Source organism: Corythoichthys intestinalis, chromosome 2 (genome assembly GCF_030265065.1).
Source record: "Corythoichthys intestinalis isolate RoL2023-P3 chromosome 2, ASM3026506v1, whole genome shotgun sequence".
NCBI lineage: Eukaryota > Metazoa > Chordata > Actinopteri > Syngnathiformes > Syngnathidae > Corythoichthys > Corythoichthys intestinalis.
In genome coordinates, this window is record NC_080396.1 from 51,224,379 (window position 1) to 51,246,569 (window position 22,191).

Genomic DNA, 22,191 nt, shown 5'->3' on the forward strand with positions numbered 1-22,191 from the left:
CATTTTTTACAGATGGCGAGAGCATCGTTTGTTTCACACACAGAAAAATCAACCCACACTAGTGACAGAGCCGCCATGATATTGCCTCAGCCCTGTTGTGTAACGCCGCCTCCTCTACGACGCCATACTCCTCAACCCCTCGTCCCTGAGGGGCTTCAGAGAGAGGAGGGGTTGAGGGGCGGCGGTGCAGAAGTGGACAAAACTGCTTCGGTTGCGCACATTTGGAGGCTAAATCAAGTACATAATTGAAATTGTTATTATTTTTATCTGAATTATCTGTGTGACATCTAATTGCCAGTATCGGCCGATAATAATTGGTAAACGATATTATCGTGCATCTTTACTGTTTTATAGTTTGTGTTGCACTTCACTTGAAAAAACAGATGAAACAGATGACACATGAAAGGAGGGATTCAGAGTGAAAGAGGTGGACAACCTGTGCTGTGTTGTGGGTTTGGTGCTTCGCACAAAAGCACTGTGGCAGTAACCAGGAAGCAAACCCTTCAAAATTAAGTTTATATTTTTCCATAAATTTATTTTTGTTTAAGTAAATTCTGTAAAGGCAATTGTGAGCTTTGGAAGTGTAGTGTTCTTCGCCCCCTAAATCTCTTAGTCTTGAGATTTGATGAAATGTCCCCTCACCGCCCTTGACTTAAATCTCCTTGCTGCAACTTTTGAGTCTCCACACTTCCTCCATCTTCTCACTGTCCTTCATTTTTCTCTATTTCATCAAGGCCTACTAATTCATGTGTTCTGATAAGCCCTTGGAGGCGGCATTAAAAGGCGTCAGCCTGCTTAAAAACGCTTGTTGGGCAAGGATATTTGACTCAGTTGCCTTGACAACACCAAAACACATATACAAGAAGATGTACGGTACGGTGTGTCGTTAATGAACCCTTAACATCCAAACTCATGTTAAATCGGAGTCAGCAAACACCTGCCACCATTTAAAGTGCTTCTGAATTTCCTGCCATTTTTCCTTTTTAGGACAAATATTGCTTTTGCATCAGCAATCATATCAATCACAAACAAGCAAAATGTCATCAATCCTTTTAAAGTAACAATTGTGCTTTCTTTTGCTATTTTGAGGGGCTACATTTCATTTCAGTGCATTGAAGATTTGTTCTAATAAAATGATGACTATGGTGGAAAACACAGACAAGACTGAATAAGCAGTTTCTGCTCTTGCACCCCTCTGTAAAATAAACTGCTGTATTTTAAGCCAGAAGAACTGATGTGTTTGATAGAACAATATGTCCATATACTGCCGTAGCCGATTCATGGCACATTAAGTCCCCGAACTATTTTTAATTTGTTCGTTTTACCCTGGAAACCCCTGTTTACAGACATTGCGCAACCGCTTTTGTTTCAACCTAGCCATAAAAAGAAGGTAAGTAATCGTATTTATTATTTAAAATGTCTGTCATTTTTAACTTAGAATCATTGATTGATCTCTAATATTTAGTTTGAAAAAAAAAAACACGAAATTATTCACTTGAATAATTTAAACTTTTAAACAAATTACATCACAATGAAAAAATTTGCGTCTGTAAAAAAGTCACGGCTATCTACCTCATAACCATCACTAAATTGTATTTTTTTTTTGTTACTGTCGCATTTTTCCTAATATTTTAGATGATAGATAATCGATCCAAACAAAAAAAAAAAAAAAAAAAGAAAAAACACTTTTAAAAGGGTAAATATATGAAAATTAAAATCTCCATCACTCCTTGATGTCTGCAATTTTTGCATCTCGACCCTTGGTATATTACCATGTTTCACCCATAAAATCCCCCCAAAATCCAGCTGTGGCCATTCACAGCTTTGTCTTGACACTTGGTGATACATGCTACATAGAGTTTTGGATCGAAAAGAGGTAAATACGCGATAGTATCTCGTTAAAATCATGGCGTCTTTAATTATGCTCTCGTGTGCTCTCACCTCCAGTTAGGATTTTGCTGTTTTAAAAAAATATATATTTTTGTTAAAATGCCCTCCTGTTCCCCCAGTAAATTGAGATTTTAAGCTTTCCAATGATGTATCACACATGCATATAGAACAATTTTGAAATTTGGCCAAATTGAGGGTCTCAGAGCGGAACTTTTAAGTCACCTGAGTGTTTTCCTAATCTGAATCAATTCTGCTTTTCCGCTCCAATGTTCCCGTTCTTTCATGTCCATGCTGCTTCTTCGTGCAGTGTCAGCTGGTAGTTATGTGATGCATCTGTAACTATCCCGGTGGATTAGGAGCTACCATGATCACGCTATGTATTTGCGTTCAGAAGTGGTGTCGGTGTGATAGCAGTCCCATGCAGTTATTTTGAAAGATTTCCTAGAAGCATAGAAGAAGTACACATTAGCCTCTTTCACTGGGGGGGAATGAATGGACGATTTTTTTTTTTTTTTTTTAATTTTTACAAATTCGGGAAACGTTGGCAATTCTACACTACCCACCCTTTGGAGTTCTTTAGATTATTATAATGGTCACACATGTAATGTTAGCATTGACGAGCTCACACTGAAAAGATTTTGGATATTTGTAAAGCGGCCTGATTCCATGCAAGGGTTTTCTTCTATTTACCTTGGCATACTTTAATTGTGACCCTTGAAACAAGAAAAATGTGAGTTGTACTGTATCAATTTAGCTATTAAGTGTAAATCCAGACGTAATTAATTTTTTTTCAAATTGCAATGGCTCATGTTTTACTCCCACAATGACTAAATTCTCCTGTCTTGCTGGAGTCTCATACTATATTGTTTTTGAAGTATGGTAGTATGGATGCCTAACTACAGCATATTAAATCGAGTGGCCTTTCTTTATGCACAGGGCCCTGCTGTGACTCATGTTCGCACAGTTTGCATCGGGGAAAAGCGGCAGCCGGCTTCCAACACAAGTGGCACTGTTAACAAGAACCACACTTTAATAACGCCAACACCTAAATCAGCGCCGGGAAACAGGTACGTGGCAATGTCCTTTTTGTTTCATTGTATCTTTTATTAGAAACTGCAGATGCACAATTAGGAGACCTGGGTATTGTTCCTGAAGAAGAAAACAATATTTGTCCTGCAGGGGGAAATTCCTTTCCATTCTTTTTGATTGGTCTTTGATCAATAAGCAAGTACAGAATAATTTTACACACATTTAGTATACATTGCAAGTTGAAAGAAGCTGAAAGCTACTTCTTGTGCGGTGATTGCTGGTCATTTGAGAGGCTACAAGTTTAATGCACACTTCTGATATAACACATTCTTAAATTACCATTATTTACATGTTATTAGTAGGGATCAGTGTTGTTAAGAACGCCGTTAGGTTATAACGGCGTTACTAATGGCGTTATTTTTTTCAATAGTGAGTAATCTAATTAATTACTTTTCTCATCTTTGCAACGCCGTTACCATTATTGAGGATGTAAAGGTGTGCGTTACTATGCGTTATTATGTTGGCTGAATGACGCGAGAAAAGTCTGAGGGACACGGACTCATGGAGATGAGAGAGCAGAGCAGGAGTGGGGAAGAGGCAAAGGAGTTGTGACGCCGTTGCAAATGTGATCCTCAGTGGCTCCAATAATATTTGACTGTAACCGATAGCATACAAACTACGCTCACATGACGCTACGGTAGATATCACATATATAAAGAACTAGATGCGAAATGACAGACACGGCAGCATTAGCACATGTATAGAGAACTAGATGCGAAATGATGGACTCGCCGGCATTAGTAAACAGTTGCCATCTTAAGGCAGACGACTTCTCAGGAAGGCTCTGTTATAAAGAACCTTCCTAGTGAACCTAAGTAACTTTTTACCTAAAATACTGCTAAATCGGCAAAATCTCGACCTGAATCTATCTTTAAATGATGAAACAATTTAAAAACTTTCATACGTCGAAAGTAGACAGAAGGGAACTAATGCAATAACGGGAGCAATTTTAAAAACTTTAACAGTTCATTCACAACATTAAATGACTTCCAAACATAGCAGAGGTTACTATCTAGTTATCGCAAAATCTGCAATACCCCAGTATTTACTTAAGTTTAGGGTAAAGGATTGGGCTTTGGGCCAATTGTAAAAATTGAAAAAAAAAACAAAAAAACAGAAACATGAAAATTATCACCAGTTACTTTGCCAAGTAACTAATTACTCATACATTCAATTACTTTTTGGGAGAAGTAATTTGTAACTGTAATTAATTACTTTTTTAAAGTAAGATTAACAACACTGTTAGGGATGTCCTGATTGGAGCACGTTATCGGAAATTGGGCCCGATCACATCATTTTCAGGGATCGGAATCGAGTAAAAAAGCTTGAGGTTTTTATATTCATTTATTTGTAAGTATTACTTCATTGGCTGCCATTGACTGTGATAGGCGTCCAATCCATTTTGACTGTAAGGGCTTGAAAGGGATTGGACGCCTGTCACCATCAATGGTGACAGGCGTCCAATCTGTGTCATAAGACTGTTATAGGACCATCATAATTATGACATGACACTGTCATGCGCAATAATGAATGCTTACGACAGATGTCGGTAGGTGTCCTTACCCTAACACAGTTCCTAAACTAATCCTAATCCAAACACATTTGAAAAAATCAATATTGCATCAAAAGTGACATAATTTACTAAATGACACTCATAGCATCTGTCATAAGCCCTCATTCATATTCCTGACAGGTGTCATGCCATCAACATGACAATCTTTTGACACATAGTTCAAATAAAGTGTAACCGTGAATGCTAGCGAGAGAGAGAGAGAGAGAGAATTGGAAATCTTGAGTTTAGACTGTTTAACCTCATCTGTTAATGTTACCATGACAACTTGTGCACTTCTTGTCCTGTAAATGAACTAACAAAAGTTTGACAGGATGCGCCTGGCAGGTGTGAATGACGCACGAAAAAGATCACATTTGACAAATTTAACGGATTAAGACCATATTTGTTTAACCAATTGTAACAATGCATTGTGATAATAGCCGTTTAAAGTCATAATCCTATATAGATAGATTGATTTAACAGACTCAAGGTCCAAATTACAATAATAATAGATACATAAAAAACAATATAATTATAATAAAAAGTGAACAACACTACACTGGGTCTCCTATCGACCATTTTTAAAAGGCGTTTATACCAGTGCTTCCAGAACCGTCACAAGCAGCATGTAGAACCTTGCAAAATGTTAGACAGCCCTACTATATCAATAATACCAATACATACATAGTACATATTTCATATATGTATATATACTAGTATATACAGTATATACTAGTGTATATATACATATACAGTATATACGTATATGGATGATATCAAGCTGTATGCCAAGAATGAGCATGACATCGACTCCCTGATTCATCTAGCGAGAATATACAGCAATGACATCGGGATGTCATGCAGACTAGATAAGTGTGGGCGAATGGTGTCCAGAAGAGGGAAGGTGATCTCAACTGAAGGGGCGGAACTACCTGAAGGCAACATAACGGATGTGCAGGACAGCTACAAATACCTGGGGATCCCACAGGCAAATGGGAACCATGAGGAAGCAACAAGGAGGTCTGCCACAACCAAATACTTACAGAGGGTGAGGCAGGTCCTCAAGAGTCAGCTGAATGGCAAGAATAAGATCCAGGCCAATAACAGCTGTGCCCTACCAGTAATCAGATACCCTGCTGACATCGTATCCTGGCTACTGGAAGAGATGCAAGCTACCGACATTAATGCACGGAGGGTTTCACCCTAAGTCCAGCATCCTGAGGCTCTACACAAAGCGGAAAGAGGGAGGCCGAGGACTAGTGAGCATCAGAGCCACTAACCAGGAGGAAACTACATGCCTCCAAGAGTACATCATGAAAATGGCCCCCAGTGATGACCTGCTCAGTTAATGCCTCAGGCAACAGAAGCCCAGTAAGGAGAAGGACCCTGAGGAGCTATTATGAAAGAACAAGCCCCTGCATGGTATGTACCACCGACAAATTGAGGGGGTAGCTGACATGGGAAAAACATACCAGTGGCTGGAAAAGGCTGAACTGAAAGACAGCACGGAGGCACTGATCATGGCAGCACAAGAACAGGCAAGGCATACATGGAACGACATAACCAGGTAGCATAGTGTACAGGAACATCTGTGCCGAGTACGGACTGTAGACCCCAGTGTCAAGGTGGGCAACACCTCCAAAGGTGGTCAAGAACAACTGAGCCAAGATTCTGTGAGACTTCCAGATCCAGACAGACAAACTGGTGATGGCCAACCAGCCTGACATACTGGTGGTGGATAAATATCTGAAGACAGCAGTAGTGATAGATGTAGCAATCCCGAGCGATAGCAACATCAGGAAAAAAAAAAAACCGAAAAGCTGGAGAAATTTCAAGGGTTGAAGGAAGGGTTGGAGAAAATGTGGAGAGTGAAGGCAACAGTGGTGCCAGTAGTGATCGGGACACTAGGGGCAGTAACCCCCAAAGTGGGTGCATTGCTCCAACTGATACCAGGAACAACGTCCGACGTCTCCGTTCAGAAGAGCGCAACCCTAGGGACAGCTTAAAAATTAATTAATCATAATTAATCGCAATTAATCGCAATTCAAACCATTTATAAAATATGCCATATTTTTCTGTAAATTATACTGGACTGTCTCAGAAAATTAGAATACACAATATTCTAATTTTTTGAGACAGTCCTGTGTATATATACAGGACTGTCTCAGGAAATTAGAATACACAATATTCTAATTTCCTGACTGTCTCAGGAAATTAGAATATTGTGTATTCTAATTTGCGTCAAATATTTTAACGTGATTAATTTTAAAAATTAATTACCGCGCGTTAACGCGATAATTTTAACAGCCCTAATATATATATATGTGTGTGTGTGTGTGTGTGTATGGCAGAAAACACAGACAAGACTGAAAAAGCTGTTTCTGCTCTTGCACTCCTCTTTAAAAGAGACTGCTGTATTTTAAGCCAAAACAACTGTTGTGTTTGATAGAACAATATGTCTATATGCTGCCACAGCAGATTCATGGCACATTAAGCCCCAAACTATTTTTAATTTGTCTCTTTATATATATATATATAATGTATACACACACGAAACACATTATTTCTCTAAATTTTCAAATGATCACTTCTCCTGAATTCCTAGGAAGTCACAATTTCTATTACTAATAAAATATTTTTAAAAGAGCCCCACATGCTACTCGCGTAGTTCTCGGGGGCCATCAAAACAGTGAGCATCTTGGATGTACGCGTGCACATTTATGCACTTATTTGTTTACCACAGGAAACCCCGTGGAGAGGCCAAGAAGTGCCGAAAGGTGTACGGCATGGAGAAAAAAGAGATGTGGTGTACGGCCTGTCGCTGGAAGAAGGCCTGTCAGAGATTCACGGATTAAGAGACCCCCTCTCTTTGGCGCCCCCGTGCCCCTTTGCCAACAAGACGCTGCAGCAGGCTTCTTACTCTCAGTGCTGCCTCCTGTCAAGCAGCAGGAGGTTGGACTTTGCTCTCTAATCTTTCCAAACACAAAAAAAAAATCAAAATCAACTTTGTGCTGGTTTTGAAACGTTTTTTTCTTAGGACTGAGACTTTTTCCACTTGTTCGCATTTGATATTTTGGGTGAGGACAGCAACATTACACTAATTCGGAATGCTCACAAATATTTCTAGCTTTCTCTTTTTTCCACTTGGTGTATAAGACAACAAATATTTTGGTATACTCAGTTGGTTATAAAAGCAGAATTGTGTTAGCTATTGTTGACGGATCAGTGGACTGGCTCAAAAGACCTCAGTAGCACATCAGTGTCACTGTTATTAGGACATCAACTTCACCGTTGAGTTAGAGCCATAGTTGGTTCCTGCAGCCGTACTGGACACGGACACGACGCGCATCTTCCGCCTGTCTGTTCAGTCTTTCATTACCGCCAGCTATACTGTACATTTATCTTCACATTTGCAATGATGCACAAAACCCGCACGCCACATGGTACAAAAAATATGTTTTTCCCAGCGACTTTCCAAAAATATGCTCAGGAGATATACACATTATATGGAATATATTTCTTCCCTCTTCTTTAACCAGGAGAATATGCACCTTGAAGAAATGAGTCGACTTTTACAAGTATCACTGTAAGCCTGAGAGAGTGGAAATGTGTTTCTTATAAAGAGTTTATTTTCAGCATGAATGTGCTAAAGTAAGTAGCAGTGTACTGTGCAATTAGCAGGATTACAATTTATTCAATATTGTCTTTATTTCTTTCATTTTTGTCATTGTTGTTAAGGCAGTTAAAGCAGAAGAGCTGATTTTCCATAGTTGTCTTACCCCATTTGAGAGTTGATGGCCAAACATACTGAAAAGAGATTTTTTTTTTTTTTGGTCCATTACCATAAATGTCCTTTCGCCTGACTGAAATACAGTGGATATTAAAAGTCTACACACCCCTGTACAAATACCAGAGGTTATTATGGTCCAAACTTTTAGAATGCATCATTAATGGTCCAAACGTTTTGAAAATAATTTATCATGGTTTCATCATACAAACACCTGGCATTTGAACTGGGGGTTGTCGACGTTTAAGACTGATTGTAGGTTGAAAGCCCAAAATTACTTCCTGTTTGTAGGGCAGGCCTTTAATGCAATGAGACATCAGCATTAGCAGACTTCACTACACTGGAACACTTTTTGTCATATGAACAATTTGAACAGTCAGAAACAAAGCAGTTCTGATGCAGTGTTGCATAGCTTTTGTTTGTTTAATATACCTGAAGTAGTCCTGATCTTTTTCCGGAACATAGTTGATTAGTAAAGAGGTTTGCATTATTTAATCAAGATTCTATTTTAAAATTCGGGAAACGGGAGAACAAAGGAGAACAAGGGCAAAAGCCAATGATAATTAATTGGGGGTGGCGTGACTCAATGGTAGAGTAGTTGTCCCCCAAAACAGAGATTGTGGGTTCGACTCTCCACCCTGATAAACTCGTCTAAGTATCCTTGAGCAAGATACTGAACCCCACGTTGCTTCTGGTGCTGCGTCACCAGTAGGTTGATGGCGATGTAGTGTAAAGCGCTTTGAGGGCCTTGAAAGTTGTAAAGGCGCTATACAAGTATAACACCATTTACCATTTAATTATGACATCTCTATTCAGGCACCAAGCCGCATTGTGATTGGCTGAATGAAGCTGAGTATCTCTTGATCTTAGTTATGAAAGTAGAGCGAAACATTGGTAATCATTGTAGTTTATTAGGTTTTTTCTTTCTCCTTTAAAGATTATCCCTACATTGAGACCCCAAAAGCGCTTGACATAACCCATCTATAGCAAGTCTTTTACTTATTGTTTGACTTGAGCGATCTTTTTTTAGGGGCGTGGGGGGTGGGGGGGGGGGGGGGGCGAGATTAGCGTTGTGACAGATCAACTATATTTCCACACATTTTTTCCTCCAATTCAGATAAGACTGCTTGTCTTGTCTGCACAACCCTACATCATAATGGGAACACATGACAGCTCTAAAGGACCTTGTCCTCTTGCTGTCGGAGCAGGTGCATTCTGACCTTTGCCCTTTGTTTCCATAGAACCCACCCCCTTCCATTTTGATGCCTGTAAAATGATGCTCACCCTTTGTGGTGAAACACAACCGAAGCGTGTGCATGATATCTTATGAGTTGGCTCTATATATGGACAGCATATTTCCCCACGTGTTTGTTTGTTTTCTTTCCGAGGGTCAAATGCTCCAGTAAAGTGATAAGCTAATTCTCTATCTCGTCCTGTGATTGGCTGGCCTCGTAATGGACAGAAACCTCACAAAGTGCCAATGATAAGAACATGATAATAAGGAAAGCTATACTGACCTGATCAAATTGCACTACATTGCGCTGCGCGAAGACACATTTTTTTTCCTACCGACATGGACATTTTCTATGTACGAGGTTTTAAGGTGAGTGTTCGGTTTCCCCCCAAAATAGTGTTTGGCGGGCCTTTGAGTTAATAAGACGTCAGGGATTAAGGTTTTAAAGCCTCCTATCATCATCTTCATCGTCCTAACCAGCAGAAGTGATTTGCTTCTCCCTGTCTGGTGTGGTGCTGGCTGTGCTAGTGGGGTGGTCCAGTGCGGTACCTGCATGTGAGTAGCTTTGTGCTTCATTGTCACCTTTCATGACAATCCTCTGACCTTCATCTCCACGGTGATTGCGCTTCCTGCACTTGTCTACGTTTCCACCTGTGCGTGCGTATTCACACCACTTGTTAGTAGTAGGGCTAATCTGGAGGTGACTTTCCATGCTCCAAAACAAGCACTTTGAGATCCTCCCCACCAACATGCACGAAGACCAGGGGTGTTCAAATTCTTCCCTTGAGAGGCATAAGGACTGTCAACTTTCATTTTTAGTACATGCTGCAGACAACTAAAAAAATCCAAGCTGGGGTACAAATGTCCACTTGGGTAGATTTGGACACTCCTGATTTTCATCATGATTGCACTTCCCATTCACTTCTGTGTATCTGACTGAGCGTGTGTTTTATGGGCTCATCCACCTTGTCACCACATCCGCTTTTGGACTTTTGATAGATCAGCGACGCCAGAGATGAGTTTTCCAAGCACTTTTCGATCTCCGTCACCAGCATGTGTGTGGACGCTCTGCCTCGATTCCACCTTTTGTGTTGCACTAATTTGGCCAGTGACGATCAAGCCTATCGCTTCGTCACCTTGACCACATTTAACTGATGTTGTTTCTTGCTCGTAGTGATTCATTTGTCTCCACAAAAAAGATTGGAGAGTGCCATTGGGTGGGCAAAGTGGCGAGTGTATGTTGGCGTAAGCGCGCACAAGGCAGATGGAGTTGCAGCTTCAGGACTTTTCCTCTTGTACATACGCAGCATTAAGCGAACCATGATGCTTTTTCATATTTTGTTGTTGTTTCGCTCATTTATGAAAAGGAACGTTTTTTTTTTTTTAACAGCACAGAATATTTTTTTTCTACATTGAATTGAGAAGTTGTTATGAGCATACATAGCATAGATTCTATTGTAGCTTTGAGGACAAGGGGGAAAAGAAAACCTGTTGAATGTAAAACTTTCAAAAATAAAAGTTGTTTTCGTTGTTGTATCTGCCGACTTGTTTGTCCTGCCTCTAATAATGAGTTTGGCATCCAAATCTTTCAACGCCACTGTAGCGTCTTTAGCCACAATGCTTCATTATGAAAAAAAATGGCAGCAACCATGCAGTATTGCTTTACATACAGCACCCGTTGGCATTGGAACAAGCATTAACTTGAACTTCTGCTCACTTGCTCCGCTTGTGTTTTTTTTCTTTGTTTTTTTGGTGGCATAAAGTTTGTAAGGCAGGATCACTGAGCGAGAGTCGTTTTCCTGCCTTGCACATTCCAACAGACGGAAGCGTTTGTTGTCTTCCGCTTTAAAGCCATTTGAGCATTTATTCCACACCCTGGTCAACACGAGTAATTATGCATAGTAATAATAATGAAAATCCAGAATTTGTGTATAATTAAAAGAAGTTTGGATGAAACGTTCATTTCTTTAAACATTTTAATGGCAAATTTGCATGGACATTCAAATGCAGTCTGTGGCCCACTCTCACCCATAACCCTATTTCCTTTTATCCAATAAAAAGAAGTGTTTGCATTTTTGCACAGATTAACACACCATTTTTTTTTTACAATTCTGAAATGGTTACATCGAGGTGGAAATAAAATGTTAAGTTTTAAAGTATTCGCATACTAACATCCCACTCAACCTAATACAGTACATACAGTGCCTTGCAAAAGTATTCGGCCCCCTTGAATCTTGCAACCTTTCGCCACATTTCAGGCTTCAAACATAAAGATATGAAATTTAATTTTTTTGTCAAGAATCAACAACAAGTGGGACACAATCGTGAAGTGGAACAACATTTATTGGATAATTCAAACTTTTTTAACAAATAAAAAACTGAAAAGTGGGGGGGTGCAATATTATTCGGCCCCTTTACTTTCAGTGCAGCAAACTCACTCCAGAAGTTCAGTGAGGATCTCTGAATGATCCAATGTTGTCCTAAATGACCGATGATGATAAATACAATCCACCTGTGTGTAATCAAGTCTCCGTATAAATGCACCTGCTCTGTGATAGTCTCAGGGTTCTGTTTAAAGTGCAGAGAGCATTATGAAAACCAAGGAACACACCAGGCAGGTCCGAGATACTGTTGTGGAGAAGTTTAAAGCCGGATTTGGATACAAAAAGATTTCCCAAGCTTTAAACATCTCAAGGAGCACTGTGCAAGCCATCATATTGAAATGGAGGGAGCATCAGACCACTGCAAATCTACCAAGACCCGGCCGTCCTTCCAAACTTTCTTCTCAAACAAGGAGAAAACTGATCAGAGATGCAGCCAAGAGGCCCATGATCACTCTGGATGAACTGCAGAGATCTACAGCTGAGGTGGGAGAGTCTGTCCATAGGACAACAATCAGTTGTACACTGCACAAATCTGGCCTTTATGGAAGAGTGGCAAGAAGAAAGCCATTTCTCAAAGATATCCATAAAAACTCTCGTTTAAAGTTTGCCACAAGCCACCTGGGAGACACACCAAACATGTGGAAGAAGGTGCTCTGGTCAGATGAAACCAAAATTGAACTTTTTGGCCACAATGCAAAACGATATGTTTGGCGTAAAAGCAACACAGCTCATCACCCTGAACACACCATCCCCACTGTCAAACATGGTGGTGGCAGCATCATGGTTTGGGCCTGCTTTTCTTCAGCAGGGATAGGGAAGATGGTTAAAATTGACGGGAAGATGGATGCAGCCAAATACAGGAACATTCTGGAAGAAAACCTGTTGGTATCTGCACAAGACCTGAGACTGGGACGGAGATTCATCTTCCAACAGGACAATGATCCAAAACATAACGCCAAATCTACAATGGAATGGTTCAAAAATAAACGTATCCAGGTGTTAGAATGGCCAAGTCAAAGTCCAGACCTGAATCCAATCGAGAATCTGTGGAAAGAGCTGAAGACTGCTGTTCACAAACACTCTCCATCCAACCTCACTGAGCTCGAGCTGTTTTGCAAGGAAGAATGGGCAAGAATGTCAGTCTCTCGATGTGCAAAACTGATAGAAACATACCCCAAGCGACTTGCAGCTGTAATTGGAGCAAAAGGTGGCGCTACAAAGTATTAACGCAAGGGGGCCGAATAATATTGCACGCCCCACTTTTCAGTTTTTTATTTGTTAAAAAAGTTTAAATTATCCAATAAATTTTGTTCTACTTCACGATTGTGTCCCACTTGTTGTTGATTCTTGACAAAAAAATTAAAATTTTATATCTTTATGTTTGAAGCCTGAAATGTGGCGAAAGGTTGCAAGGTTCAAGGGGGCCGAATACTTTTGCAAGGCACTTTAAATAAACACAATACGTAAACGTTCTCTTTGAAACTATTGACAAGAATTTGACGATTTTTCAACTAAGCAAAAATTAAGAAAAATAACATATTAAACAAATAATAGCTTAAGTTTTTTTTCCCTCTGTGTTTTTGAAGTACATGAAGCTTAAACTGGATAATCAAGAATACGGAGTAAATGTAAATGCTTCAATGGCTTTTGGCTTTTTTTTTTTCCACTTCTTTTTCTCCAGCTTTACTGTGGTCCCTCCTGCCCCCAAAAGCCTTTTAGCCAGCACATTAAGCTAATGTAACCCTTCAAATGTGCACCGAGGACGCCTCTGTACATATATTTTCCAAATATGTCAAAATCATGCTGCTTTTTTTGTTTATTGAATGTCAATTTTTGTGAGCATCAGCAGCAAAGCTTTCTATATCCAATTTACGCGTAACAATGGCAGCTCCACTTGCTTTTTCCGTCTGTCTCTCACCTGACCATCGTTTCTTTTTACAGCCTTACTCGGGCTGCAAGCTTTTTACTTTGTTTTTTGGGGTTTCTCATTGATTGATTGTATGTTCGAGTTTTGAGGTTGTTTCCCATGTCTAGAATTGGCTTTTTTTATTAGGAAATTCAGCACTGAAGGGTTCATTGTGTGTTCACCTCTCAGTAATGCCTTATCATGTGATGGTCTCCGTAACCTCAAAATGGAAACATACTTGTCACATTGGAAAGCTGTTGGAGCGCTATTCAATATCCTTAATGTTTTGAGCACTCTCTTTGTCTTCACTAGTAAGACAACTGCGTCCGACACATAACATTTTTTTGTGCCACTAGTGAGGACAAATATCTTAGAAAGGATATCAGTATTGAGTTAGTAAGGTTAAAGGTGGCACTATGCTTACTAGTGACAACAAAGAGCTTCCTAATACATAGACCTGAAGCTGGATATGTGAGATAAATGCTCCATTAGCTTTCCATGCGGCTTTGAGTGTGCCATACCACGCTTGAAGCATTGGAGGGGACCGTGCCGCCGTCTCATCAGCAACAGCACGGCGGTCGCGGAGGGAACACTTTGTGAGGCGTATTTGGGTTGAATGTCAAGCCCATGTCGTGGGCTCAAAGCAATGATGGCTGAGCAATTAAGATGCTGATCATCTGATTTGTGTGATGTAATGTGACCGACAAAAAATAAAAAACAAAATGAAACAAATTTGCTGTCGAAATCATTATTCGTGTTGTAAAAGTATTATTCTGATGTGAACATTGTTTTGTTCATGTGTTCTAGCTTTAGTGGTATTCTCCTGACTGTGGGTAGACATGCTAATAAGGTTTAAAAAAAAAAAAAAAAAAAAGTTTTGGACCCGCACCATATTTTGGCTCCCGATACAGATTCCACAACTAAACTGTGGCAAACTCTGGCAACAGATACAAAATGACAATGACAGCATGTTTTTTTTTTTTTTTTTTTCTTGTACTAAATTGCTATATAATTATTTGAATGTAAATTAATTGCTATCATGGCTTGGTCAGACACTGCTTAACAACCTTGTGCGCTACTGGAACGGGTAGAAAAAACTGGAGACTTAAAATGCTCACAATGGCCAATTTTTTTTGTTTGTTTATTCAATTTGGTATCTAGCCTGATACTCATACTTAGTCCACAATCGGCGCCATTAGCTTAGCTCATGTGCTAATCACTTATGCTAGCAGAAGACACAAGTTCGCTAGCCTTTTTCCAATTTTCCCTCTTAACAAAATTAACATCTTTATAGTTGCTCATGTCAATGTCATTGTTCAAAAACTTCAATTCTTGGCTGGTATTACCGTTACATGTACATTTTCCCATCATTTAAAGTATTGGAGCATGTATTAAAAATATGACTTAAATTTACTTCCCTGGCTGCTTTCGTAATCGGTGACCATCTTGGGAGGGGCGACAAGTTCTGCTTGTTTTAAAGTACTGAGGTGTTTGTAACTGGCAGCCATATTGGAAACTAAATTTCACATCCAGTACATTTTGCGCAGCATGACTGCGTTATTTCTTAGTGGTAACCGATGCTGATGCCTCCATTTTAATGCCGTATCAGGGCCCCTTCTGATACTAGGCTCAGTATTGTTGCAACACACACAAAAAACTACCCACTCCCACAAAATGCCAATGTCAATGCCACGAAGATATTGACGTATAGGTAAAGAAGCTATTTTTCCAACAAATGAAGTTTTTTTTTTTTTTTTAACTTTCATGTTATTTTTCTTATGAACATTTCTGAAGTCATTAGTTTAAAACAGGGAATCTTGAGATCTTGGGTTGGATTTGTCAGCCTCTTTATTTTTCAACTTTTATTATTTTTAAAACAAATTTATAGTCAAAGACATCCCGACATTGAATTATTTAACAATTCCCCATTTAGTGTAGAACAAAATAAGCTAAAATGTATATTTCAAATGTTTTACAAACTTTTTTTCCTAATTGAAACAATTTGGGTGTCATTCTCATCAACCATTATAAATCAATAATGTTCATAATGATCGGTTGATATGTCTTACTCTTGCACTAATTGTATTGATGGCAAAAATTGACAAGTATTTATAAAAGGAGCTGAATGACCCTGCTAATAAATCCAGCATACGCTGGTAGCAGCAAGACACAAGACTTGATTAAACACGAACATCTTTCAAAGGGTAGATTTCTACACGTGTCTTTTCTGCCCTCTTGTGGACAACAGTCTTGAGGGAGGGGGGGAAAAAGCACGCATGAACACTTCTTTTATACAGCAGCAATTTCAAAATTTATTGGGACTGATTGGGTTTTGCAAATAATAGTAAGCTTATTTTTGCACTAAGCATGACATTAGCTTGCACAGCCAACATCGAAACTGGAGGCTCAGGGTTGACTGTAAAAATGCTGAGTGATCAGGACTAACAACCCAAAAACTATCACAACCATAACAAATTAAATGAAAAAAAAAAGACAGGACTTTTTTTTGTAATATTTAACACATTTTTGTTAAAAACTCAGATTTTGTATCATCAATATAAAGTCTTGTTTCATATTGAGCAATATTCCCAGTGAAAATAAGCAGAGCTCAAGCTTCAAGTGCGACCTTGTACAAATCAAAGACCCTCTTAAAGTCGAGAAAATAAATAATATAATAGTCATATAAATTCATATATATGAAGGTATACACACACCACTCTTAATAGAAGAACAAACTCTAACATAAAAAGCGGAAATTTTGAAATATAGTACACTTTAGTTTTACCCATATTTATGGCTTCATGACTTGCACGTGTGAATCAAGATAAATGAGGATTTGTCAACATCAAAAAAATTACCCATAATCCTCAGCACAAGAGCAAACAGTTCCAGTTTTGCATTGTGTAGAATGAGACAGTTGTGTGCAGATGCTTAAGACGTCGCTTTGGTATGACCAAATGAACACGGGCATGCAGTGAGGCCACGACCGCACGCAAAGAAAAAGGGCACAGACGGTCATCAACACACTACAGGGGAGAATTTGATTTGTCTCGAAAATGTTTCATCTGATCCCACTTGTCCCACAAGCATGCAGGTCAAAAGGTCATCGAGGCACATATTTGAGGAGGTCGATGGCAGATGTTTTCCTGAAGCCAGTATGAGGAAGAAGACTAGGTTGAGGCTATGAGACGAGTGCAGAGGTCTCTCTCACACACACACACGCACACCTGCACATACACAGTGGCTACAAGAGATTTACTGCTTCCACACCCTTTATGAACATTCATTGAAATCACCCCACCACCACTGTTGTCTCCCATTCTTACCCAATTAAGTCACAACCATCTGATAAGAGGGTGAAAGGAAATCACAATAAATAACAAAGTACAGACAGACACGAAAAAAGTGTAGTGGGAAGTGCAATCCATCCAAGGCGTCCCCAAGGCAGACTCCTGATCCCACCAGTTTGTCTGCATGCTGTTCTTCTTCCTTGATTGTGTGTCATAGGAGATGCAGTTTTGACTAAGCTAGCCACACAGCCCTTCAGAGTCACAACAACAACATGGGCACATTATCAAAGTGTGACAAAAGAAGGAGAACAAAAAGCACACCAAATATATCCAAAAAGCACCTGCACCCACAGACTATGGAACAAAAGCACTTAAGTATACAAGGTACTCGATTGTTTTTGGTTCATTATTCATCAATTAGTGTACATTAGTGATGCAAAAGCGTGTGCTGAATATATGTCGCAATCAATATCAAACAGACAATTAACAGTGTTCTCCCACTGGTAGAAAAAAAATGCAAATACGACAGAAAAAGCGTCAACTGGCACAATAAAAATGTTGAGAAAAGCCCTATGGCTTGCTGTCCACACGAAGGCAAAGTATAAAAGCTTTATTTTTTTTCCCTTTTCTCAAATTGTATAAGTTATAAAAGATCCCCAAATTAACACACAATAAGCTCAGCATCCAGCACTTAATAATAACGAATAATAGTAACATCAACAATGTTAATCATAGTTGTGATAATCATAATAAGATTCCAGTTGTCAATAACGCTATTAAAAACACTGAAACAATCTTAGGAAAGCAATACCGACTTTGCGAGCATTCTTGTGTACGTCGCACTCAATTCACACATACACTATCAAGAAAGAAAAGGGAAGGATTTGAAGAGTTGACAAGCACACATCCAATAAATAACCAACATTAACACAACTCTCAGAATTTCCAGCACAGATGTTTAGCTTAAAAATTTTCATCCCATGAACGCTGCCAAAAAACAACAACAAAACGTGGGGCAAAAGAAAAGTCTGCATATTCAAAATTGTGACTGAGTTGTGGGGACGAATAAAATTGATTTGAATAAGCCAAGGCAGCCGTTCATCAAAGTCCACGCTATTTGTCCAACGTTCATTTAAACCTCTTTTTCGATCCCAAACTATTATTATGTACATGTGTGAAAACTCCACCAAACCGTAGGAACTATGAGCAAAACTGAAGAAAAAATGAAAGCCCCCCCCTGACTTCACTTTGGAGGGCAAAGGCTATATAAGACAACAATCTGCACAAAGGATCACTGATTCCAGTGTGCCGATAACAGTCAAGAGGACGTCAATCCTTAAAGGTAGGTGCGGTCACCAAGTTGTGTAGGTCAGTCAACAACTGATTACAAATGTAAACTGTGGGTTCAGGGGGCTAGGATAGGAGTCAGTGTCATTAAAGTGCAAGTCTGTGGCAGTAGGACTTGGTCCACTGTCGGACCGTCTGCCTCGTGTGGGGCTTTGCAATAGCTTGAAATGCTCCCTTCAGAGACCCTCAGAGGAGGCAAAAGGACAACATGGAGGGGGACCACTTCCCCTTGCAAACAATGATCCCTGGTTTCCATGGTGATTGTGATGGCAAATACACAAAGTTGTTGGCTGGGGTTTTGCCACGTCTTCGACCCAAATCTCAAGGAGAATGTAGGACCAAAACACTGCGTCAGAAGTCAAAGGAGGTAAGCAGAAAAAGACTTGTGATCACTCGTGCTCAACCGTTAAGGAGTTTTGCGGGTTTCCATCCAAAAAGGAAGGCCCGGTCGGCGACAGGCGGGGTCGACAGATTCCTGAATGATCCCCAAAATGATCTTCAGAGCTTGCTTGTCAAGCCACAAACTAGTGTCAGGCAGGTTTTAGGAGATCCACGCAAAGTCCCTTTCACTCCCATTCTGTGGCTCGCCCTCTTGCACTGAGGAGTCGCTCTCCTCCTTCTCGTTGTCCAGTGCCCGGTGAGAGTCTGCCGCCATGCCGGTCTCCTTCCACTTGGCCGTGTCCTCCTCCCCTTCTCCGATTATCTCACCATCGCCTTCCGCCATCATTTCCTCCTCACCGTCACCGTCGCACTCAGCCTGGTCGTCGTGGAAGCGATCGCCCGGGTACAACTCCTCTTCAGGGGAGATGTCTCCCCCGGCTTCACCATTGTGATCCAGCAGCGCCGCCATGCCCCGACCGGAGCAGTCGACGCACACTCCGTGGCGCCGGGACCCGTGTTTGATTCCGACACTGGCCGCCGACATGAACACGCGGCTGCACACTTTACACACATACTTCTTGTCTTTACTGTGAACCTGCAAGGTGGAAACATAATAACAAGTACGACTTAGTAAGTACTTTGGTTACATTTTGCTGTTGTCACTCAGTCCAACTACTGTAGATTTTAAAAACTAACATCTATTGTTCAAAAATGGCCATTACATACAGTGGGGCAAATAAGTATTTAGTCAACCACCAATTGTGCAAGTTCTCCAACTTGAAAATATTAGAGAGGCCTGTAATTGTCAACATGGGTAAACCTCAACCATGAGAGACAGAATGTGGGGGGAAAAAAACCCAGAAAATCACATTGTTTGATTTTTAAAGAATTTATTTCCAAATTAGAGTGGAAAATAAGTATTTGGTCCCCTACAAACAAGCAAGATTTCTGGTTGTCAAAGAGGTCTAACTTCTTCTAACAAGGTCTAACGAGGCTCCACTCGTTACCTGTATTAATGGCACCTGTTTTAACTCATTATCGGTATAAAAGACACCTGTCCACAATCTCAGTCAGTCACATTCCAAACTCCAGTATGGCCAAGACCAAAGAGCTGTCGAAGAGACACCAGAGACAAAATTGTAGACCTGCACCAGGCTAGGAAGACTGAATCTGCAATAGGTAAAACACTTGGTGTAAAGAAATCAACTGTGGGAGCAATTATTAGAAAATGGAAGACATACAAGACCACTGATAATCTCCCTCGATCTGGGGCTCCATGTAAGATCTCACCTCGTGGCGTCAAAATGATAACAAGAACGGTGAGCAAAAATCCGAGAACCACACGGGGTGACCTAGTGAATGACCTACAGAGAGCTGGGACCACAGTAACAAAGGCTACTATCAGTAACACAATGCGCCGCCAGGGACTCAAATCCTGCACTGCCAGACTTGTCCCCCTGCTGAAGCCAGTACAAGTCCAGGCCCGTCTGCGGTTCGCTAGAGAGCATTTGGATGATCCAGAAGAGGACTGGGAGAATGTGTTATGGTCAGATGAAACCAAAATAGAACTTTTTGGTAGAAACAGAGGTTCTCGTGTTTGGAGGCGAAAGAATACTGAATTGGATCCGAAGAATACTATACTGTGAAGCATGGGGGTGGAAACATCATGCTTTGGGGCTGTTTTTCTGCAAAGGGATCAGGACAACTGATCTGTGTAAAGGAAAGAATGAATGGGGCCATGTATCGAGAGATTTTGAGTGAAAATCTCCTTCCATCAGCAAGGGCATTGAACATGAAACGTGGCTGGGTCTTTCAGCATGACAATGATCCCAAACACGCAGCCAGGGCAACAAAGGAGTGGCTTCGTAAGAAGCATTTCAAGGTCCTGGAGTGGCTTAGCCAGTCTCCAGATCTCAGCCCCATAGAAAATCTGTGGAGGGAGTTCAAAGTCCGTGTTGGCCAATGACAGCCCCAAAACATCACTGCTCTAGAGGAGATCTGCATGGAGGAATGGGCCAAAATACCAGCAACAGTGTGTGAAAAGCTTGTGAAGAGTTACAGAAAACGTTTGGCCTCCGTTATTGCGAACAAAGGGTACATAACAAAGTATTGAGATGAACTTTTGGTATTGACCAAATACTTATTTTCAACCATGATTCGCAAATACATTCGTTAAAAATCAAACAATGGGATTTTCTGTTTTGTTTTCCACATTGTCTCTCATGGTTGAGGTTTACCCATGTTGACAATTACAGGTCTCTCTAATATTTTCAAGTGGGAGAACTTGCACAATTAGTGGTTAACTAAATACTCATTTGCCCCACTGTAAGTCCTTGAACCATTGTAACCAATATAATGTCTCACAAAGACAACCCGAGTTCAGTTAGACCTAAATATATCAGATTTTGTGGGCAGCATCTTCCAGAATAATAGAACTCCAAACATTTTATTTAAAAGTAAAATTTAGACTACTGTGTCCCACCATCTGTCATGCAAATGTATGAGCATCCGTGGTATGCCCAAACATTCTCATTCCACTGTGTGCCAAGACAGCACAGCAGTGGTCCAGGCCTTGAAGAAGCAGAGCAACCCCAAACCAATGTATGTTCGACTGTTGACTTGATGCCCTTTGATATTTTCACAACAGATGTACTATTTCCCTAATTCTCGTCCCGACATTATTTTAAGATTTTTTTTTTTTTTAATGCGGGATCGACCCCTATCAGTGATGGCACAATTGCACTCACCAGTGTGTGCCTCTTCATGTGTTCCCTCCTGGTGAACTTTTTGCCACAGATTTCACATGGGTAGGGCCTCTCACCAGTGTGCGAGCGCATGTGCCTCTTTAGGATGCACTGGTGCATGGCAGAGAAACTGCAGTAGGGGCACTTGAACTTTTTACGGATCACTGTGAAGTCATTCACTGCAGGGACAAAGGGAAGAGAGTGGGGTTGGGGGTGTAATGAGGGGGAGAGAGGTAAGGAGAAAAACATTAGACCTGAATGAATCGCTTTTAAATAAACCCAGACATCACTCTTCAGTTATTACATTTAATTAGCCGAGCGGTCGACAAAAAAATGTATCATCAATCCCCATGGTCACCCCCGGTCCCCGTCAAAGCTACAGTTGCCCTGGCAACAGCTCTTGCTCTATACTAAAGCGTCAAAAGAAAGATCGCATAAACACTGGCACTACATTGAGTCAGCTCTAGGTCTTTGCGACAGACAACACAGACATAAACACAGCGGCTGGCGGTGGGGAAATAAAATCGCACGCAAAGGGAGACTCAAGGAAAAGAAAAAACACTCATATTTACAGCAGTTTCACATCT

General features: G+C 40.4%; 2 protein-coding genes across 2 annotated transcripts in view; one reads left to right on the forward strand and one right to left on the reverse strand.

Moving 5' to 3' along the window:
* The window catches only part of slc2a4rg (SLC2A4 regulator), an 81,028-nt gene extending 69,198 nt beyond the window's left edge, over window positions 1-11,830 (forward strand). Inside the window, exons 7-8 of the mRNA XM_057817771.1 lie at window positions 2,827-2,957; window positions 7,275-11,830. Of these exons, the coding sequence (XP_057673754.1) occupies window positions 2,827-2,957; window positions 7,275-7,386 (243 nt within the window). The 3' untranslated portion in view covers window positions 7,387-11,830. The remainder of the gene's footprint in view (window positions 1-2,826; window positions 2,958-7,274) is intronic.
* Window positions 11,831-13,292: 1,462 nt separating this feature from the next.
* The window catches only part of zbtb46 (zinc finger and BTB domain containing 46), a 127,769-nt gene continuing 118,870 nt past the window's right edge, over window positions 13,293-22,191 (reverse strand). Inside the window, exons 5-6 of the mRNA XM_057858575.1 lie at window positions 21,608-21,783; window positions 13,293-19,455 (exon numbers count right to left, since the gene is read on the reverse strand). Coding sequence (XP_057714558.1) covers window positions 19,021-19,455; window positions 21,608-21,783 — 611 coding nt within the window. The 3' untranslated portion in view covers window positions 13,293-19,020. The remainder of the gene's footprint in view (window positions 19,456-21,607; window positions 21,784-22,191) is intronic.